The sequence below is a fragment of the Psammomys obesus genome, unplaced genomic scaffold, assembly GCF_907164565.1.
Source record: "Psammomys obesus unplaced genomic scaffold, mPsaObe1.curated_primary_1811, whole genome shotgun sequence".
Classification (NCBI taxonomy): domain Eukaryota; kingdom Metazoa; phylum Chordata; class Mammalia; order Rodentia; family Muridae; genus Psammomys; species Psammomys obesus.
The window spans coordinates 15,783,820-15,805,837 of NW_026596120.1; the positions used below are offsets into that span (position 1 = coordinate 15,783,820).

At 46.6% G+C, this 22,018-nt stretch overlaps 1 protein-coding gene across 1 annotated transcript; it reads right to left on the reverse strand.

The window, feature by feature from the left end:
* Positions 1 to 6,090: 6,090 nt before the first annotated feature.
* On the reverse strand, positions 6,091 to 13,574 carry LOC129693001 (IQ domain-containing protein F2-like). Its single transcript, XM_055629514.1, has 2 exons — positions 13,509 to 13,574; positions 6,091 to 6,477 (listed from the first exon to the last, which is right to left on the reverse strand). The coding sequence occupies exons 1-2, from the start codon at positions 13,572 to 13,574 to the stop codon at positions 6,091 to 6,093; spliced, it is 453 nt and encodes a 150-aa protein (XP_055485489.1).
* Between the last annotated feature and the right edge of the window lie 8,444 nt (positions 13,575 to 22,018).

Consider the following 22,018-nt stretch of genomic DNA (forward strand, 5'->3'; position numbering starts at 1 on the left):
GTGACAGTTAGTTATATTAGAAGCAGGGATTTGTGAAAGGATGGTGGTGTCTTGGGTTCCTCAAGGGACGAGTGGCTGTGTCCTACCCAGCCCTCTTCAGTGCTCCAGGCACTGCCTTTTTAACCCTTTATCTTTCTTTTGGCCACAGCCTCCAAACCTTCGGGAGCACCTTCCAGATTTCACCGTACTCTCCTCATACTGCGTGCGGAGAGCTAGCCACTGCCTTAGGGTTGAAATGCTAATATTTTCTTGTGGGTTTTTGGCATGTAAGTTCCTGGGAGTGATTGTCCTGTAGTCCCCTTTTTCACCCTACTTCCTGAATGTCCTGGTTTCACTTTGGTATATACTGGCCTCACAAAAGTTGGGTTTTGGCCAGGCAGTGGTGGCACATGCCTTTGATCCTAGCACTCTTGGAGGCAGATGACTGTGAGTTTGAGACCAGCCCTGGTCTACAAAGGTAGTCCAGGACAGCCAAGACTACACAGAGAAACCCTGTCTCAAACAATAAACAAACAGAAAAACGGTTGGTTTCTGTTCTGATTTCTGAATGAAACTGTGTAAAACTGATTTTTAAAATTATTCTTTAAGTGTGTGTGTGCGTTTGCACACACATGCGCACGAGCATGCACGTTTTTGTGGAGGGCAGAGGCTGACACTAGCCCTCTTCCTCAATCCTTTTCCATCTCAGTTTTTTGACTCAGAGTGTCTCCCTAAGCCTAAATGCACCAATTTAGCTAGATCAGCTGCCCGGAATCCCAGGATCCTCCTGTTTCTGCCTTTCCCCGTCTGGGATTTAGGTATGCCCAGCCATGCCTGGCTCTTTTTACATGTGTGCTGGAATCAGACTCAGGCAAGTACTTTATTGGCTGAGCTGTTTTCTCAGCCTCCCCTCATTCCAAATGGCATGCTTTTATTTATGTATTTATGTATTTATGTATTTATTTATTTATTTATGTATGTATGTATGTATGTATGTATGTATGTATGTATTTATTTATTTATATATTTATTTATTTATTTATTATGTTTTAGACTGTGTCTCTGTGTAGCCCTGTCCTGGAGTTCAATCTGTAGACCAGGCTGACCCTGAACTCACAGAGATCCGACTGCCTTTGCCTGGAGTGCTCTGATGGAATTTAAGGGTGCATTTTGCCTGATGTCAAACATAAGATGACAGGAGGACCAGCCTGTGAAGCAACCCCTTCTCCATGCTACCCAACTCTCTTTACATCCCAAGATGTTCTTTTGCTCCTGCTGTTTAACAAACAGCCACCACTCGTACGGACATACAACTCCTGCATATCTCACCCAAATGGAGAATTTTAGTGTTTCTCATTAATCACTGGGATAATTTCACAAGATTTTTGTATGTGGCTACTACATATAGGCAACTGTCTGTAAGTAAACAACTCTAACAAAACAGACCTTAGTTTCCCTTCAAGTCAGGTATCTTTTTTAAACAGTTTGTTTTTAATTCTGTGTCGATGTGTGAGCCTGTGTGAGCCTGTGCATGGATATGTGAGTGCAGGTCAGAGGCGCTGCATCTCCTGGAGTTACAGGCAGTTCCGAGGCAGCTGATGTGGGTTCTTGTCGGGAGCCGCTCCCGCCATTACAAGATGGCGCCGGCTTCCTGCTTCCTGGTTCTTCTTGCCAGCATTTTCGCGCTTCTTGCCTGCGCCGCCCTGCAGTTTACGCATGCGCAGCTTTATGCTAACGAGGGTTTAGGCTGCACTCCAATTGCCAGCCATATGCTTATGAAGACTTAAACAGAGCACCAATTACAGACGGACAGGTCGCGCTGCTGGCTATTTAAGCAGAGCACAACCCGGGGTTTGGGTCCTTCACCATCTGCAAGAAAGAGCTGTTCAATAAACTTGCCGCTGAAGAAATCCTCGGTTGTTGCGTCGTCCTTATCGGCAAAGGCCGCGCGCGACAAGTGGTGCCGAAACCCGGGAACCGCCGAACCCGGAGTGGAGGATCGCTTCGAAGGACCCCGACTGCTCGTCGAGTAAGGATTCAAAGTCAGTGGCGTGAGAACCGCGGTACTTTTCTGCAAGGTATGATTTCTGTGGTCTTGTTGTGTTGTCTGTGCCTTAGTTGTGGGAAACGGGACCATCAAGACAGTCTATCTGAAGCAGAAAAGGGAATTAAGACTGGTAAATCCCCTAAGGATGGGACCAAGGAAGATAAGGCTAAAGCGCTGAAGGCGCGAAAGCTAGTTAAGAAGTTTAAGAAACCAAAACAGACTGGTAGCAAGGAAAAGAAGAAAGCCGCCTCGTCATCGAGCGAGCCGGAGTCTACAGAGAGCGAAAACAGCTCTTCTGAGAATCAACAAACTGATGAGGAGTCAGGGCTCGACCCTGACGAGCAGGCAGAGTTGGATGAGGAAGCAGCTAAATATGAGGAAGGGCGTTACCGCCCGGATCCGCCACCATATGTGGCCTATGCTGGCACTTCCGGGTTCTCCATGCGGAAGTCAGCCACTAAAAAACCCAAATCTGCAGAGACAAAATTTTCCCTGATATCAGAAAAAGAGAGGAAGCGGATTAAAACCGCGTTCCCAATCTGGGAGGACGCTCGGGTAATTAATCAGACCTTATACCCACCTAAAGTATATGAACAAATACCGGTAACAAATCAAAGCTTGGCAGCAGCTGTGCTCTCTGCTCTTATAATCATTAAAGGACCGGATCTTATTTTAATAAGATCCAGGGGAGCTGTGTGTATTTTCCCACAGGACCAAGAAAATCCAATTTGGGTTCCGGCGCAATTGACCCGGGTGGTGAAGCAAGATGAGCCTGACCCTAACTTTGATCCTGATCCTGATGTTAAACGGACTGCTGACGAGCTTGGAGGTGGAGACCCAGGAGATTCCACTAATGACTCTCTGGGACTACCTTATTTGCCAATGTCTATCTTCTGCCTTTTCCTATTTTAAGGAGTGGGTTGGCGTGGGAATATTTGGAGTGTTGCTACTGGCTGGACTGTTTCTCTGTTTTTGGTTGCTCTGCCGTTTTAAGAGACAGCAACATCTTAAAAATGTGGCCATGGTGCGGGCTATGCTGGCTGTGGAACAGGGAGCATCTCCCCAAGTTTGGCTTAACATGCTCAGTCGTTGAGACACTGTCTGAACTAGTAGCACTCCTGAAGGGCACAGGTTCCCATTGCACCAGGATGCTGTTCAAGACAGACTTCTGCACCTCCCAGGGCTCAGGTTCCCATTGCACGGGACTCAAGGTGCAGAGGGTCTCTTACACTGTGTAAACTCCTTGATCGCTGACGCTGTTGGCTCAGCAGGCTGATCAGTAACCTCATGGTGTGTTATTTTTCTGATTGAGATGGCCTTTAATATATATAAAAGGGGGAGATGTCGGGAGCCGCTCCCGCCATTACAAGATGGCGCCTGCTTCCTGGTTCTTCTTGCCAGCATTTTCGCGCTTCTTGCCTGCGCCGCCCTGCAGTTTACGCATGCGCAGCTTTATGCTAACGAGGGTTTAGGCTGCACTCCAATTGCCAGCCATATGCTTATGAAGACTTGAACAGAGCACCAATTACAGACGGACAGGTCGCGCTGCTGGCTATTTAAGCAGAGCACAACCCGGGGTTTGGGTCCTTCACCATCTGCAAGAAAGAGCTGTTCAATAAACTTGCCGCTGAAGAAATCCTTGGTTGTTGCGTCGTCCTTATCGGCAAAGGCCGCGCGCGACAGGTTCTAGGAACTGAGCTTGGCTATGCATCCAAGAGCAGTATGCATCCTTAACCGCTGATGTGGCTCTCCAGCCCAAGTGTCTTACTTAAACTTTTAAAGATACACATATACTTATTTTAAAAAAGATTTATTTATCATCCATAGACTGTTCTGCTTGCTTGTCAGAAGAGGGCACCGGATCTCATTATGGATGGTTGTGAGCCACCATGTGGTTGCTGGGAATTGAACTCAGGACCTCTGGAAGAACAACCAGTGCTCTTAACCTCTGAGCCATCTCTCCAGTCCTTGAACAAACTTCTTTAAAGTGTGTGTGTGTGTGTGTGTGTGTGTGTGTGTGTGTGTGTGTGGTGGGGGCATGATTGAAGGGAAAGCAGGGGGGGCGCAGAGAGAGAAGAGTAGGACCATGTCTTGCTATGAGGAGAAGCAAAGAGCTAGAACAGAATTTAAAAAAAAAATTAAAAAGGATTTTATTTGTATTGTATTATTTTAAAACTTGCGTGAAATCCTGTATTTGTGTCTTTGTGTGAGCGTGCTTTTTATGCGAGTGCTGGTACCCTTCAAGGCCAGAGGTGTTGGATCTCCTGGAGCTGGAGTTACAGGTGGCTTTGAGCAACTGGAAACCCTGCCTTGGGCTTCAGGAAGAGCCGCACGTGCTTTCAACCGCTGGGCCATCTCCCTGGTCACCCCTCTTCCCCCACCTAATTTTTGAGACAGGGCTTCACTCTGTAGGCCAAGGCTAGCCTGAAACTTGCTATGTCGACCAGGCTGGCATTTTACTCTCAGCCATCTGCCAGCCTCTGCCTTCAGGGTGCTGGGGTTTAAAGATGGGAGAGGTAGACACTGCTCATTTGGACAGCTAGGCCCCACATACGGGATCAGCCAGCTTGAGAAGGCAGAAGAGGAATAGAGGGGTTGGCTTGTGATCGAGACAAAGACCTTCTGTTTCACTGGAGAGAAAACAGTGAGTGTGGGGCCAGGTACAGCTGAGATGGAGAACAAGGCGAGAGGAAATTGGTGATTCAACCCGTTCCCGTTTCTTCAATCAAGTGGAGGAGAGAAGAGTAAAACTGGGCATTTGGGGAGGAGAGGTTTTGGATTATTCGACCCATAAAACAGAAATGCAAACAGGAGAGAAAATTTGGAGAATATTCAGTTGGGCTACATAGTCTGGAGTACAGACAGTCTTGCTTGAGCCACACTATAGTTTAGGCAAGGGGGCAGGAAGGTGGGTGGGTTCATCCCCTATGTGTTGAGGGAGGGAGGGGAAGAAGGGATTGGGAGGAAAAAGGATGGAAGAAGGAAGAGAAGCAGCCAGACTGTATAGAGAAGAGATCATAATGAGTATCAGGATCCGAACTGGTTAAAAAAATAAAAAGGCACCACAGGAGCGGTGGCCTGAAAAGCAAGCAGGATCTAGAGTGAAGCCCTTAACACATCTGAGGAGACCCCCCTATCGGTTATTGAGAAGCTGCACCAGAAGGAAAGGAGGAATTAACCAGAGACCAGACTGTGGAACGAGGAAGCTGAGCTGGGGTTCATCACAGGGGTTGATCGTGTCTAGAGCCCTGCTCTCCAGGGCAGTGGCCACTAGCCACAGTGTGGTTAGTTAAAGTTAAAAGCCTTTTTCCTCAGTTGCACTAGGTTTGTTTCCAGGGATTTCCCATACCAGACAGTGCAACCAGAGAAGCTTCTACAAAGCAGTGTTAGTTTAGTATGTCCATGAGAGCAGGATTAAAAAGCTTGAGAGGGGTTAGGGGAAGGGGAGGGAGGGGTGTCAGAGAATGCCCTGTTTGGGCGCGGGAACTGTGAAGAAAGAACTGAGGTGCTGCGTGGCTTTTCTCACGTGTCCTCGGGGTCATCTCCTGTTGAGATGCTCCTGCCCCAGCCAGCACCAAGGCCACACTCCCGTCCTCACTCGGGGCCACGTTGTGAATCCCTCATTAAGACGCTGACATTTCCTTAAGATGCTTCCCGAAGAGGAAACCGAGGCACTCTAGATGCCAGCCAACCCCGACTGCTGACCCCAGAGCCATTCTGTGTGTGCAGAGGTGTGAGGCGTTTTCACAGGAAGCAGCTCACTCGTCTTCAGATCAGTGCTGGGGAGGAAGGAATGGGTCTGGGAACGGAGGTAGACTCGTGGCTGTGTCATAGGTCAGGTCAGATTGGGACCCAGCTGCTGTTTTGATGACTGGATTGGCACGTGACCATTAGCATCCCAAACACACAGGCACAGGAAAACCTCACATTTGTTCTTTGTGAGGGACAACGGGAGTCAGCGAGAGCCGAGTCTGCAGGCTTCCACCAGGCGCGAACGCAAACCCACATGAACCGTTTAGACCTTTATTGGGAACCGATTTCACAGCGTCTCTTCTAGGCAACGCTCAGTGGTCAATGATCTCAATGTGGAACTGAAGGTGGGTGGCCGTGATCACACAGTGACCCCGCAGCAAAGAGCAGGACTGGCAGTTGTGGTATTGCCAGTGGCCCTGGATGATGTAGATAGCATTGAGGACTTGGCAGTACCGCCAGTGGACCCGCCACATCCGAATCAGAGACTGGAGCTTGACCACCGCTCTCTCTTTGCTTGAGAAGTCAATCAGCACTTTCCTCCGCCTCTTCTCCGCGATCCTCCAGAGCGTCGGCCGCCACCAGCACTGAATGATCCAGGCGCTGAGGGCAGAGCGCAACAGGGTCCGGCGCACCAGGGTGCCACGCCACCAGGCCTGGAGCTGGGTGGCCGCTTTTGCTTTGCATTTTGTTGACCCTTTCTAGACAGAGATAAGAGAGATTACACAGGGACCTTCTTGCTACCAACTTCCAGGATCTTCTTGGAAGGGCTCTGCGCCGGCTCTTCCTCAGAGAGTTTGGGGATCTAGCAGAACTCTGACCAGGAGCCAGGAGACCTGTGAGGGACCCTTCTCTGCCACCGTGGACACGCCGCCTCCCTCTCAGTGTCACAGCCCCTCTCCTTTCATCCCCTGTATTTTGGGCTGGCCTTGATGTCCTTCTGGGGAGGAGGATGGCCTGGAGTTTCTGTTCCGCCTGCTCCTGTCTCCCAAGGGCTAGGATTACAGGGGTGTGCCTCCACCCTTGGCCTTTCGCATTCTTCTCTTGCTTACCTCACTGCTGCCCAGATCAAGGGGAAACCAGAGTCACCGGAAGGGTGTGCTGGGGATGAGGGGGCTTTGCTGCTCACCCCAGATCTTTAAGACTCACTGTCTTGGGAACAATGCTTTTGCCTTTTTATTTATTTTTTATTTTTTGTCACTGACTCAAGCCCTAAAACACACCATCTAATTGCTCTCTGCAATAATCATGCGTTTTGGTTTCACGGTAGGGTCTGTAGTACTTCCTGCATGTTCTACAACCAAGCTTCCTGTATTTAGAACATTCTGCTCAGTCCACAGGCCTCGTGTTCTTGACTTCTAGTCTTAAGCAGTTTCTGACTGGGTTGCCCCTCTCTCCCGTCGCACTCTGTCACTATGTCACAGCCGGACTCAGGGCCAGGCTGAGAAGGAGACCTAGGGAAATGAGCAAATATTGACCTGACTCTTGGTCGTTTTAGACTCAGATGTGTATGAGGCTGAATCCCACACCCCCAGGACGTGGATACAAAAGGTCTAGTGTGCTCTTCACTGTGTGGTAGACTCTACTCACTCGGTTCTCTTACCTTTGGCTTCTGATTCTTTTGTATACCTTCATCTTCGTTTTGTCTTACAAGTGCAGTTACACTGCTCCTGCGCTGTCACAAAAATCAGACGAGAAATACATACATGAGTAAAACCATTCTTTCTACGGTTCTGTGCCAAACCACCCGTTGCTTTAGTGTCCTTTTTCCTTAGACCAATGAAGGCCAGGATGATACCCACCCACCCACAGACCCACGCTAAGCACCAGCTAGATCTGGTGATGTCTCTTACACAAAATTTAAGCACCCATAGCCAAACCTTCATCTAGATGGTTCATTCCCCCTAATTTCTCTGCTCCCTGCTGTCTGGTATGAGTGATCAGAGGAAGGAATATAAAATTAAAATAACACAGGGCCAGTCAGACGGCTAAGTGGCTAGAGGCACTTGCATACAGGGCTGGTGATCCGAGATTTATCCCTGAATCCACAAGGTGGCAGTAGAGAGCTGATTCCCCAGCTCTGGCGGCTGTCCTCTGACCACAAGGAGGCAGGAGAGGAGGCAGGCTGTCTCCGGACACCTTGCACACACCCACAACCCCCCCCCCCCCCACTCCACACACACCTGGTATAATAATAGATGAATAAAAATCAAATCGCAAGTTAAAATAATGCAACATAAAAGACAAACAGCAATACAGAAAACTTAAGAATCTATTTTGTCCGATAGTCCCATAGATACTTGATGCAGAATAAAATGCATTGAAAAAGCAGCAGCGCCATCAAAGCAGGCTTTAGAACAAGAGCTACAAAAGCTGTTTCGAAGAAGAAAGCGTTCCTAGTGAGATGGTGCGGAGTTCATCTTTAATCTCAGAATTAGGGAGGCAGAGGCAGGCAGATTTGTGAGTCTCAAGGCCAGCCTGATCTACGTATGGAATTTCTGGACATCCAGGGATGTATAGAGAGAGCCTGTCTCAAAACACAACAGCAAAAAGCATTCCTGTTCCGCACCGGTCACGGAGTTACCGCTAGCCCAAGGCACATCTTGTGTTCATAGCCAACACCTGTGTTTGTTTCCCTCTGCCATGCCACCGGTGAGAGCAGGGGCACAACACCCCAATTTTTAATTAGACAATATATAAACACCTCAGACGCCGGAGAGATGGCTCAGCGATTAAGAGCACTGACTGTTCTTCCGGGCACTTGATCTGACTATTTCCAGCACCCACATGGCAGCTCACAACTGTCTGTAATTCTAAGATTACACCTTCACACAGAAATACATGCAGGCCAAACACCAATGCACGTGAAACAAAACAAAACAAAACAAAATTACAAAAGATTTAGATATCATATTTTCTTTTATAGGCTTGTAGGATCTAGATTTAAAAGCAAGGGTGTGTGAATCCACACGAATGTGTGCATTCACATATGTGGAGGGGCCATGAAACATGAAAGGGGATCATGAGAGGGAAGGAAGAAGTATATACAATTTCATACTGTATCGTTCTCAACAACAAATAAAGCTTTTTATGTTTGGTTGCTGCTTTTTTTTTTTTTTTTTTTTTTTTTTTTTTTTTTTTTTTTTTTTTTTTGTTTTTTTTTTTTTTTTTTTTTTTTTTTTTTTTTTTTTTTTTTTTTTTTGAGGCTCTCTCTACATAGCCCTGCGTGGCCTGGAACTCTCTATGTAGCCCCTGTATGTATGTATCTCTGGAACTCACAGAGATCCACCGGGCATTAAAGCGAATAAAATTTTTGTTTACATATTAATCACTTTGCAGAGCAGCTGAGCCAGGGATCCCCAGTAGCCCCCAGGCCCTTCCTCTTTTGTTTTGTTTTTCAAGACAGGATTTCTCTGTGTAGCCTGGAACTTGGTCTGTAGACCAGGCCGGCTTCGAACTCATAGAGATCTGCCTGCTTCTGCCTCCGTAAGTGGTGGAATTAAGCCAACGTGGCTGGTTGATTTTTTTACTATTTATCTACTCTATAATACTCTTTAAAAACTGTATGAATGCTATTTTTATTGCAAGCAAAGAGAAGTGAGAAATACTCTCAACATCAGTTACACCATGTTTACTGTGAAAACATTTCGTGAAGGGAAGGCATCCCATTCTCATTTGTTCTTGCTGCACAATATACCTCACTAGTCACCGAACTATTTTTTTTTTTTTTTTTTTTTTTACGTAAGGAATTGCTCTTATCATCTCCCTCCTTCCGTTTTTATTTGTGTGTGCAGACGTGAAGTCAGAGGCTGGCTTTAGACAACTTTACCACTCTTACATTTTTGAGTCTCTCCATGCGAGTGAGGTTCATGAACCGGCTAAACAGACCAGCCAACAAGCTCCAGGGGCCCTCCTATCACTAGGGTCACAGATTCACCCCCATGACACCTGTGTGTGTGCTGGTGGCCTAAGCTCTGCTCCCCCAGCTCGAACAGCGAGAGCTTCACCCACTGCGCCATCTCCCAGACCCTGTTTTTTTCTTTCAGGGTGTGTGTGTGTGTGTGTACACTCGTGTGCTGCGTGTGTTTGTACGAGTGAGCGCACACGTGGTCTGTGCCTCCCATTCCACCCTCACTGGAGCTGCAGGCACGCACCACCACAGCTGCCTTTCATTTATGAGAGTTCGGGTCCTCATACGTGTGAGGCAAATGTTGTGAGGCTGAGTTGTCTTCCAGGCCCCAAGGATGAGCTGTCTGTGCTATAGCTACTTTCAAAGAAAATTCAAATGTGGTCTTTGGCATTCTGTGCATTTTCTGACACAGCCGGGAGACTGACAGAAAAGCTGACTCAGGCAGGAAAATCCAAGCCCAAGACTTTACCTTTCTGTTTCATGCACAAAGAGTAACCCAGAAGAAGAGTTTTTTGTTTGTTTGTTTTTGTATAGGTGAAATGCGTATTGTTGTAGATATAATTGTAAAGCTGTATTATATTCTAGAAATGGCCTATGTCATACATTTTTTATCTATGTTATAAATATTTTGTATTGCTAATAGTTTGTTAAAATATTTTTTTCTGCTCCCTAAAAAATATTCAAAAATAAATATAGAGCTGGGCATAGTGGTGCATGCCTCTAATTATGGCACTTGGACTACAGAGTGAGTTCTAGGACAGCCAAGTGAGATCTTATCTCAATAATAATAATAATACAGTCAGACATAGTGACACATGTCTGTAATCTTAGCATATGGGAGGTAGAAGCAGAAAGATCAGGAGTTCAAGGCCATCCCCAACTACATGACAGTCTATCTCAAAATATAAAATAAAATAAAATAAAATAAAATAAAATAAAATAAAATAAAATAAAATAAAATAAAAGTGTTGACACCACATCAGTTAAACGGTTGTAGTTTATTTCCTCAGCAGAGCTATCACTCATTGAGTTTTGATCCAAGTTCAAAGACATTGATCTAGTATAGCAACGTCGTTTTCTGGCCATTCTGGGACACACCGGTAATGAATTAGAGCACCAAACAGACGAAGCTGAATGCTGGGCTACCCTAGTCATGTGGAGATACAGCTCAGGTTATGATTCATATTTTCCAGAAAGCTTAAAAAAAAAAAAGAGTCAGGCATGGTGTTTACGTACCGGTAATGTTAGAATTATGGAGGTAGAGGCAGGAGAACTATAAATTCAAGAGCAGTCTAGGCTACATAGAGAGACCCTATTATAGGGTTTATTTTTAGGTCTCAAAATGGCAGGGAGGGCATGGCAGGACAGCTCAGGTCCTGGCAGGGGGACTGTGTGGTGGAAGCTGCTTGCCCTGTGTGCTGATCAGAGCGCAGAACCCAACAGGAATCAGGAGCCAGGCTAAGACCTTCAAAGGCTCACTCCTATCAACCTACTTCCCCCAGCGAAGACCCACCCCCTAAAGATGCCACAGCCTTTCAAAGAGTTCCACCATCTGAGGAGCAGGCATTCAAAACACGATCCTGTGGCAGACATCTCAAATGGAGCCCATGGCAATTCCCTTTCATATTCCCGTCCAGCTTCGGGCTACACACGAGAGCCTGTTAGGCTGGTTGTGATCCCTCCATAGACTTTAGAAAACTTTTATCTGTAATGGTACCAAGAAACTCAATTGCTCCTTGTTAAATAACATCAATTTTCTTTTTAGCTGTGATGAGATAATTTTAACTGCTCTGTGTGCCTTTTATTGCATCTCTTTCTATTTTTTAAGCTTTATCCAATATTAGAATTCTTTCTCAAGTTCCTAAAATGACATTTCACCCTTAATACAATATTTCTAAAAATGAAAGGTTTTTTTTTAAGTCAACATTTCAAAATATAATGGGAATGTTCTAAGCATTTAAAAAAGGAATCCAACTAAAATACATACAGAACCACAAGAGACTCTGAACAGGCTAGACAAGCTGTGAATGAAGAGGTTGTAGGCACACACTTTCTGATTTTAAGATTCAGACAGGGTTGGGGGAAGAAAATTAAAAGGAGACAAGAGGCCTAAAAAGACATTTTCTTCCAAAGAAAGCATATAGCTGGCCAACAGGTACGTGAAAAGGTAATCAACATCAGCAGCCGTCTGGGAAACAGATCAAAATCACAAGTGAGCCACCACCTGACATCTGTTAGGATGGTTATCATCCAAAAGACAAGGGACAAAAAGTGTAGGCAAGGGTGTCAAGAAAAAATGGGACAGCCATATGGGGAACAATATGGAAGATCCTTAAAAAAAAATAAAAATAGAACTACCGTATGACCCAGAACCAAGCTTCAGGGGACATTTCCAAAGGAAATAAATATCTTGAAGAGACATATCACTCCTATGTACATGGCATATGCCTGCCTGGCTTTGCCTCCCCGGCACCAGGATTACAGGTGTGTGCCACCATACTGATTTTTTTGTGTAGGTGATAGGGATCCAGGCTCAGGCCTCTGTGCCTGCATGTCACACGCTGTCAGAAAGCCTACCCATAAAGCAAAAGAAAATGTTTCACAAGTCATAGATCTGATCGTGTCTAGTATATAACAACTCATAATAAAATTCTGGAGCTCCTGGGTCGAGGCTAAGGAAGCAGCATGGCCCTGGCAGCATCGAGTCTGGGCCTGTACCCTCTCTGCTGGGCCCACCAAAGCCCAGCCCGGAATACCAGCTGAGGACTGCGTAGAGGGCCTAGGCCAGCTGCTGGAAGTGCAGTATGCTCATACAGTTCCTGTATCTTTCTGCAAAGGATTCTGGGTAAGGTGACCTTTAACACATTGATGCTCCAATGTTTTAGAGATCTAAATTATGAAAGATGAACATGCTGGTTTGAGTAAAGGTACCCCATAGACTCATGTATTAGAAGGCTTAGGGAGAGGCACTAATTGAAAGGATGAGGAGGTGTGGCCTTGTTGGAGGAAGTATGTTTACTGGATGTGAGCTTTGGGCTCTCAAAGGCCCATGCCAGGCCCAATGTCTCTCTTTTCCTGCTGCCCGGGAATCCAGATGTAGAACCTGCAGTTTCTCCAGCACCATGTCTGTCTCTGCGGCACGAGGCTCCTCGCCATTAGAATAATGAATAAACTTCTGAAACTGCAAGCAAGCCCCAATTAAATGCTTTCTTCTATGAGAGTTGCTGCAGGGGCTGGAGAAGACAGCTCAGAGGTTAAGAGCACTTGCCTGTCCTTCCAAAGGTTCTGAATTTCAATTCCCAGGAACTACATGGTGGCTCATAACCGTCTATAATAAGATCTGGTGGCCCTCTTCTGACGTGCAGGCACACATGCAGGCAGAGTACTGTATACAGAATAAATAAATAAATAAATAAATCTAAAAAAAAAAAAAAAAAGTTGCCATGGCCACGGTGTCTCTTCATCGCATTAGGACAGTGACCAAGGCAGTGAACATGGAAGATCTGTTTCTTAGGCACTTCCAAATAAGCCAGAACAGCAGTTCATGTACTTGGCAAATGCATACCCAGCAGTTCTCACTGAAGAGGGTCTTTGTTAACCAGAAACCCCGTCAACGTTCTCCTGAGTGCCGCTGCACACAGTGCTGCGCATCCTTGTGGAAATGCGTGCTGTCAGTGTCTTGGTGCGGGGATTCTTGGCGAACTGGAGATGCTCTTCTGTAAGGCCGAGTCAGACAGTACAATCTGGTTCCGAAGTCTGAGAAGTTCCTCGTCTTTACGGTCCTCCTCGCATGCCAATGGGAAAAGTCCTGAGGAATCCTACCGAAAACTCTGACCTGCAAACGGCCATTGCCACGAACACCATCTTCTTCTTTGTTAAACTATTCATGGTTGAATCAGTTTGAGCAGTTTTCTCCCGAGAGAGGGGAAGAGGAAGCCTAAATTATTATCAAAAGAGTGGAAAACCAAACAGGACAGGAGGAGCAAGAGCAGGGTCCAGGGCTGCTATCTAAGGACGGTGCTTCACTGAGAGACTGAAATCCTGAAGTCAGCCCACAGGAGGGAGGAGTCTGACACCCAGGAGGACCTCACAGGCTGACCCTGGCAGGACCACCACCACAGGCTGACCCTGGCAGGAGGACCTCATAGGCTGACCCTGGCAGGACCACCACCACAGGCTGACCCTGGCAGGAGGACCTCACAGGCTGACCCTGGCAGGACCACCACCACAGGCTGACCCTGGCAGGAGGACCTCATAGGCTGACCCTGGCAGAACCACCACCCCAGGCTGACCCGCAGGCTGATGGAGGCTTCTGCTGCCCAGCGGCACCTCCAAAGGCTAATCCCCCTCAGTCCTCTGGTTGTGTCAAGTTTGTGAGTGACACATCCCCACACTGAGAACAGTCTGGAGTGCAGCTTTGCAGCAAGATCCATTCCTTCCTCTTTGCTCCTCCTCTCCTACCTCAGCTTCCCTTGCTGTCTCGTACTGTGTCTGCCTGCTTTTCCCTGCCCCCCCCCCGACTACTGTGACTTTAAGGGAACTCTCACAAGGCCCACCCCTAAATGAAAAGCTATTGGAAATTAATGACAGAGAGGGAGAAATCACTCTTCCTCAGGGATAAGCTTCCTACTCAGTTATCCAGTACTTAGTGCTTAGCCTAAGCACACATACAAGCAACACTAAATGGTCTCAGTAGATTGTATTTATGCATAAATAATGTGTGCATACCTTCCTATATGTTATATGTTATATATTTATGAACATATACTCATAAATATGTATATAACAAATATACACATACATATATGCATGCATAAAAATATATGAAACAAAGAAAAAGTCATGACTTTGAGAAGAAGCAGGGTAGGAAGGACACAGGGAGGGTTGGAGGGAAAAGAGAAGGAAAGAGGGTGTAAACATAATACACATGTCTGAAATTTTAAAAATAGTTTTCATTAAAAAAAAAAAGGGACAAGCTGGGCAGAGTGGTACACACCTTTAATCCCAGCATTCAGGAGGAGTCAGGGCTATAGGCAAGGGCTACACAGAGAAACCTTGCCTCGAAAAACAAAACAGAAAAGTAAAAATCATTCTTAGCGATCTATTTTTCAACTGCCCCCCCTCCCCGAGATAAGGTTTTCCTGTGTAGCCCTGGCTGTTCTGGAACTCACTCTGTAGACCAGGCTGGCCTCAAACTCAGAGATCCACCTGCCTCTGCCCCCCCCCCCCGAAAGGCGTGCACCACCACTGCCTGGCTATGCTCCAAGTTTTTAAAAAGTTTTAAAGTTTATTTTATTGTTAATCATGTGTATATGTAAGTGCAGCTCCAGTGGAGGCCAGAAGAGAGAGTCAGAGTCCTTGGAACTGGGGTAACAACTGGGGTTCTGGGGTTCTGAGCTTCTGGACACGGGCACCAGGCACTAACTCCAGGCTTCTGCAAGAATTGTATATGCTCTTAACCACTGAAAACCTCTCCAGTCCCCCTGTTCTAATGTATATACAACTGGTATGCATTAAGGCTCATTTTCATGTACTGCTGAGGACGGACAGAACCCAGGCTAAGGACGGACAGAACCCAGGGCTTCTCTTGTGCTGGGAATGCCCTCTGTCACTGAGCTGCCTACCCAGCACCTGATTTTTTTTTAAACACTATAACTTGCCAGCTGATGGTGGCACATGTTTTTAATTCCAGCACTCAAGAGTCAGAGGCAGGCAAATCTCTGAGTTCGAGGCCAACCTGGTCTACAGAGTGAGTTCCAGGACAGCTAGGGCTACACAAAGAAACCTTGTCTAGGAAAAAAAACCCAAAACCAAATAAACAAACAAAAAAACACCCCCCAAAAATAAGCAACAACATAAAACCCCTGTGATTTAGTATGCACACTAAGTTTTTTAGAGGCTGTATCATTGAGAAACTTCCAAAAGGGCTAGAGAGATGGCTCAGAGGCTAACACTGACTGTTCTTCCAAAAGTCCTGAGTTCAATTCCCGGCAACCACATGGTAGCTCATAACCATCTAGAGTGAGATATGGTCTTTCTTCTGGGGTGCAGGCAGAACATTGTATAAATAATAAATAAATAAATGTAAAAAAAGAAACTTCCAAAAGAAGAAAAATATTAATTTTTTTCACTTAAGAAATTAACTTTTAAAAACTCGTATACAAAATAGTGGATTTTATGGTGTATTATGGTATTGTTTTTCAGTGTGTGTGTGTGTGTGTGTGTGTGTGTGTGTGTGTGTGTGTGTGTAGAGATTAGAGGACAGTTTGCAGGAATCAGTTCTTTCCTTCCACCATGTGAGTCTTGGGATTAAACTGGGTTGCTGCCAAGCCCCATATTAAGCTATAAAGAACTTTACTGGATCAATTATTAGAATATCATCTTGTTCAGAAAGAATATGAAAAGTGGTACATCCTGGACTCAGGGAAGACTTTATAGCTCTAGGTGAACAGGCCCATGAAAGCATGAAGAACCATCAACTAGTTCCTGCAAATCTCCATATGGACAAGGTATGTAAATCTGGCGGCAGGAAAGGAGATATCTGGACCATCAGTGTTCTGAAGTATGTTAAACATGACACACAGCGGCTCTGTGCAGTTTGTCTTTCCTCAGCACCGGTGGGACCTTCTGCCTTCTGAGGCTTTACACACTGGATTCTCTTCTGCTTCCCTCCACTTTCTCTGCGTTATGGAGAGTTCTTTTCCTTTGCTTCCCCTGACAGCGAGTATCTTAGTTACCCTTCTATTGCCGTGACACAACACCATGACCAAGGCAACTTCCAAAAGAGAGCATTTATTTGGAGAGCTCACTGTTCCAGAGGGTTAGAGTCCATGATCTTCATGGGGAGGAGCCTGGCGGCAGGCAGGCAGGCATGACACTGGAGCAGTAGCCAAGAGCTCACATCTAGTCATTATGCATTCAGTGTCCTGCCTGCATGTATGCCTGTAGGCCAGAAGAGGGCACCAGATCTCATTATAGAGGGTCGCGAGCCATCATGTGCTGGGAATTGAACTCAGGGCCTTTAGAAGAACAGCCAGTGCCCTTAACCTCTGAGCCATCTTTCCAGCCGAGAGCTCATGTCTAATCCACAAGCGTGAGGCAGAGGAAGAGAGCTGACTGGAAAATGTGAAACCTCAAAGCCTTCCCGCAGTGACATACCAACTCCAACAAAGCCACAGCTTCTTATCCTTCCCAAACAGGTCCACCAGCTGGGGACCAAGCATTCAACTATAAGCCTATGGGAGCCATTCTCATCCAAACCACCCTATTGGGTTTGGGAGATCACAGCCTGGCCTCGCTTCCAGTTGGCTCTCTCCTTGTTTCCTGTCTGCGGTGGAAGATGGGGTTTTTCAGCTTCCAGGTCCTGCCACGGCGTCTGCAGTTACTGTCATGCCCCCCCATGCCATGGTAAACTCCTATCCCTATGGAACTGTAAGCCCAAAATAAACTCTTCCATAAGTGACTTTGGGTCATTGTGTTTTTATCACAACAGAAAAGTAACTAATACAGTGACCGTTATTGGGATCTTATTCTATGATATTTTCATCATTCAAAACAAAACCAAAAGTCACCACCAACGAAAACCTGGTAGCAGTCACTTTTTTTTTTTTTTTTTTTTTTTTCCCTGCTGATGCTAGCAGCTACTGGTTTATTTATAACTATAATTTGCCTCTCTTGGGCATTTTATATAAATTTTATATAACTCTGAAATGTGTCTTTTTGTCTTTCACTTAACATGTTTTCAAAGTTAGCTTATGTCATGGAGCTCCTTCTGTTTTCCCCCTGTATTTTCCCTGTCATCTTTCTCCCTGTGTGAATGTGTACGAGTGTGCCATAGTGTGTACATGGAGGTCCGATGACAACTCTTTTCTCTCATTGTTTTTAATGTTTTCTAAGAATGTTAGGCAATCTATTCTGAACATAGCCACTCCCTCACTCCTCCCTGATCCATCCCCCCCTTTTCACCCGACTTAGCTGTTGCCTTCCCCGTCAAGTACAATTTGCGGTGCCAGTGTACTCTGGGATGTGTGGCCTTTGCTGGAGGGTAGTGAACTCACCAGGCTGCCCCTTAGGCTCTCTCCTGAGAGCTGACAATTGCCAGCCGTTCTTTAACTAGGGGTGGGGCTTCACGCCCACCTCCCTTCTGTAGGCTGGAATCTTGTCTAATGCAGGTTTTGTGCACGCTGCCTCAACTGCCTCGCATTCACACGCGCAACTGCACTGCTGTGTGCAGAAACACCTCCGGTCTTATAATCCTTCTGCCCCTTCTTCTGCAACGATCCCTGAACCCTGGGAGGAGAGGCTGTGAAGCAGCAGTCTTATCTAGGGCTAAGCCTTTTTCAGTTTGTTATTCTCTGCGCCTTGCCCAGTTGTGGGTTTCTGTGTTAATTGCTACCTACTGCAAAAAGGAGCTTCTCTGCTGCGGGCTGATAGAGGCACTAGTCTAGAGTTATAACAACGAGCCGTCAGGAGCCAGCTTAATACTATGTCCATTTAGTAGAGTGGTAACGGCAGGTTCTCCTGGAGAGCCTGTGACTCATCTAGCCCCATGTTCGTGGCCCCTGTAATGGCGCCAGTATGGATTTTAACTTCTGGAGTGGGTCTTAAATTCGGTGAGAAAGTGTTCGGTTACTCACGTATTTGTGTACTAGTGGCACCTCTTGACGGGCCAGGCATTGTAGCTCACAGGGTTCAGTTCACAGCCAGGAAAGACTGGTGATTCCTAGTCTCCTCCCAGAACCATGAAAGTTAGGCAGTATGAGCGGTGCCTCCATGGGAGTATCAGCTTGATGTCTCTGGTCTATGACTCAAGGTGTTTGGTGTCTCTAGCAATAGGCTCTTCTTATCCAGTTATGGAGGTAACCAAGAGCACCAGCAATCTCCTGTAATATTTGGGGGTTCATGTGACTCACTTGCCAACAACTTCGAAAGATGTAACACATTCCCAGCGTTGGGCTTTTGCTATCCTGTTGTGCCTAGTAGAGCATTTTCATCCTCTAGTGTGGCCATTCTATTTGAACTCTTCACCTATGTCTATATTTTGGAAAGCTTCTGCAATAGTAGGCTCCCACATGACTTTTTCAAAATGTCTGTAGGGTTGGTTGTCCCTCCTGTATTCTTTCCTCTAAGCTTTCCCCCAGTCTGCCTCCCAGAGAACACTCTGTGAGAGTCACTTCTCTTCTTCCAACATGTGAACTCTGGGACTGGAACTCAGGTCATCAGGCTTAGAGGTAAGTGCCTTTACCCACTGAGCCACATCCCCGGCCACTCCTCATGCCCCCCTTTTTTGACAAGATTTTACCATGTAGCCCAGTTTGTCCTCCCTGACTCAGCCTTGCAAATACTGGCATTATAGGTGCACCATCTCACCACCAGACCACCAGACCACCACACCACCAGACCACCATACCGCCAGACTACCAGACCACCAGACCACCATACTGCCACACCGCCAGACCACCTCACCACCTCACCACCACATCTGGCTTCTGCTTAGCCTTGTGAGGAATTGACAAACTTGTTTCCTCCCATCCAACAAGATTTTTTTTTTTTTTTTTTTTTTTAGCTCATCTGGTGCAGGGAAAAAAAGCAAGATAGAGGACTAAGCTCATTCAAAGGTGGAGAGAGAGACAGGGCCATTAGGATAAAACGGTAGAAAAATGCAGAGGGACAAGAGCATGGATGGTACAGCTGAGAGGGCAACATTGGTTAGGCCTATCTCTGAGGAGCTCTAATTAGACTTTACAAAATATCCGCTTAGTGTATAAGAATATTCGTAAGGGCGAGATAATATATTGTTCCGTTTCTATTTATAACAACCTTGCCGTACAAGCCATAATCTTCTGACTTCTCTTCTAGGAGAGAGAAGACAAGAAAACAACAACAAAGAAATCGGAGGCTATATTATTTCTGTGCTAGGAGGAGGCACTCATAAGTGATTATACCAAGTACTTGGTAGGAGGCAGAGAAACTCTTATCTCATATGTTGCTTTAGCGATGTGAAGCTAAGTTCCTTTTAATTCCAACTTCAAAAAGACAGGGGTGGCCCCAGGCTTGTGTAATGGGATACATGGCTCTGCACAGATATGGAAATCTTGGGCCTCGTTTTCTTGGTTTGGTGGTGCCAGGCCCTATGGAGATGGAGGTGGTCTTCCCCTAGGAGGAAGAAGGAGGACAACCCCCTGGGGCGGGGTGTCCCTGTAGCATGACAATCACTGAGACGCACAAAACCAGGTCAGGTGTTTATTTAGGCCTTGAAGCCAACTCTTTGTTCTGCAGGGCCATTAAATGGATAGGATTTCAATGTGGAACTCTGGCTGCTTGGAGACAACTCCATACTGAACCTGCAAAATGTCATTTTTCTGGAAAATCAGGCTGCTCTCGAGGGCCTGGACCACACAGAGCGTGTTGCATATTTGACTGAAATGGCGACGGCACCGCCACATACGAACCCAGGCCTGGAGCCTGACTGCCGCCTCTTCCTCGATGACATATATCCTCAGCAGGGCTAGCCGCCTCCTGAGGATGTGCCTGTGGAGGATGTTTCGCCACCAGCACTGAATCACCCAGGCACTCAGGGCAGCAAACAGCAGACTTTGCCTCACCAGGAATCCACGCCAAAACGCCTGGATCTTACAGGCTGCTTCGATCCTTTTTTGGTCGTGGTATCGTAGTTCTGAAGGACGGCGATGTTTTGCATGATGGCTCTGTTTTGCACGATGGCGCTGTTTTGCATGATGGCGCTAACCAGGCAAAGGACAGGACGCTCAGTGTGGGGATACACGAGAGATGGGTAGCGTCTTTTGTCTCCACCTCTGTTTCGCTCATGGCTGTGGCCATAGCTGCTCATCTTCTGAGCCATAGTGGCTTCCTCTATAAAGTGAGGTAGGCTTGCATTGTGGTGTTCACAGGGGACCCAGGGAAAGACTTTCTGATCCTGAAGACCTCATGAGGTCCTCATAAGGAAGAACCATTACAGCCCGACTCTCAGTTCTGAACCACGATTCTGCTAGGTGTCACGGGTCCCTAGCTTCTCCCCTCACCTCTCTTCTGCCTCTCTCAGTCATGCCTGTCCATGGCAGCCCTTGTGTACCTTCTCACTTCCCGCTGCTCTGTGACTCACGCTTCTATGTCCTGTGCATAGCTTACTAGGGTAGGGAGGAGATTTAAGGAACAAGAGAGCCATACTGAGCCAACTGAGAATGAAAATGGCGCCTCCATTTCTGCAAACACTGAGGTCAGGGTTAGGGGGACTCTGGTTCATTCACGGTCCTGGGTGGCACCTACCTTCCGTCGTTTCTGTTCCTCAAACAGATCGAGTTCCGAGTCAGAGTCAGACTTCTGCAACTAAAATGGGGAGTCATAGGTAAAAACCAGCACCACTACAAAAATTCCTGAAGCCCAGCTCCCCAGTCATCCCCAGGGCCCCCTAAATTAGTTTGGGACTTCCCTCTGTCAAGTAGCATCCCCCATCCCTAGGTCAGTAAGTCTGACGTCTTACACAACATTGAGAGCCCATGGTAGAGAGCGGGGCCTTAGGTGATCATCCCCTTTTGGTGGCTGCTCCTTCAACTCCGGTAGGCCCAGAATGGCTGATGGGGGAGATGACCATGATGTCATAAGGGCAACTGTGACTCAGAAACCAGATACTTTTCTCCGGTATCACAGGTATTGGATGAAGAAGAGACATCTTTCAATTTCTAGCCGGGGTGCACTAACGTCCTTAGGGACTGAGTCTGTCCTACCCCAAGGATGAACTTGAACTTGGTTTGGCTACTTCAGATCTGTTCTGTCGTTGGCTACTGAGGACAGTAGCTCATGTTGTGACAAGAAGGTACCTGTGCCTCTTACCTCCCTTGCTTTTATTCTCCTATTCTCCAACTTTCCCTTGGGATGGGAAAATCCTCCTTTTAATGGGTGCAGAATGTGTAGGGAGAGTGTCTTCTTCATCTCTTTATTGCTGTGGCAAAATGCCTGGAAAATTTTAAAGGAGGAGGAAAGATTTCTTTTTAAAATTCTCCAATGATGTAATTTGTGTGTGTGAGCGTTTTGCCTGCATGCACGTCTGTGTACCACATGTGCGGCTGGTGCCTGTGAAGGTCAGAAGAAGGCATTGAGTCCCCTGAAACTGGAATTACAGATGTTTGCAAATGCCTCTGTGGATGCTGGGAATCACACCTGATCTTCTTCAAGAGCAGTAAGAACTCTTTACTGTTGAGTAATGTGCTGGCTAGTTTTATGTCAACTGGACACAAGTGACAGTCAATTGAGAAGGGAGCCTCAATTGAGAAGCTGCCTTCATGAGATTAGGCTGTAGGCAAGTCTGTAGGGCA

What these genes read in the sequence shown, in the direction of transcription:
- LOC129693001 (XM_055629514.1), bottom strand. Translation starts at nt 13,574, where the DNA reads ATGAATAGTTTAACAAAGAAGAAGATGGTGTTCGTGGCAATGGCCGTT. An exon ending in TTTGCAGGTCAGAGTTTTCG is followed by an intron (nt 6,478 to 13,508) that starts GTAGGATTCCTC and finishes ATCTCTGTCTAG; the next exon opens with AAAGGGTCAACAAAATGCAA.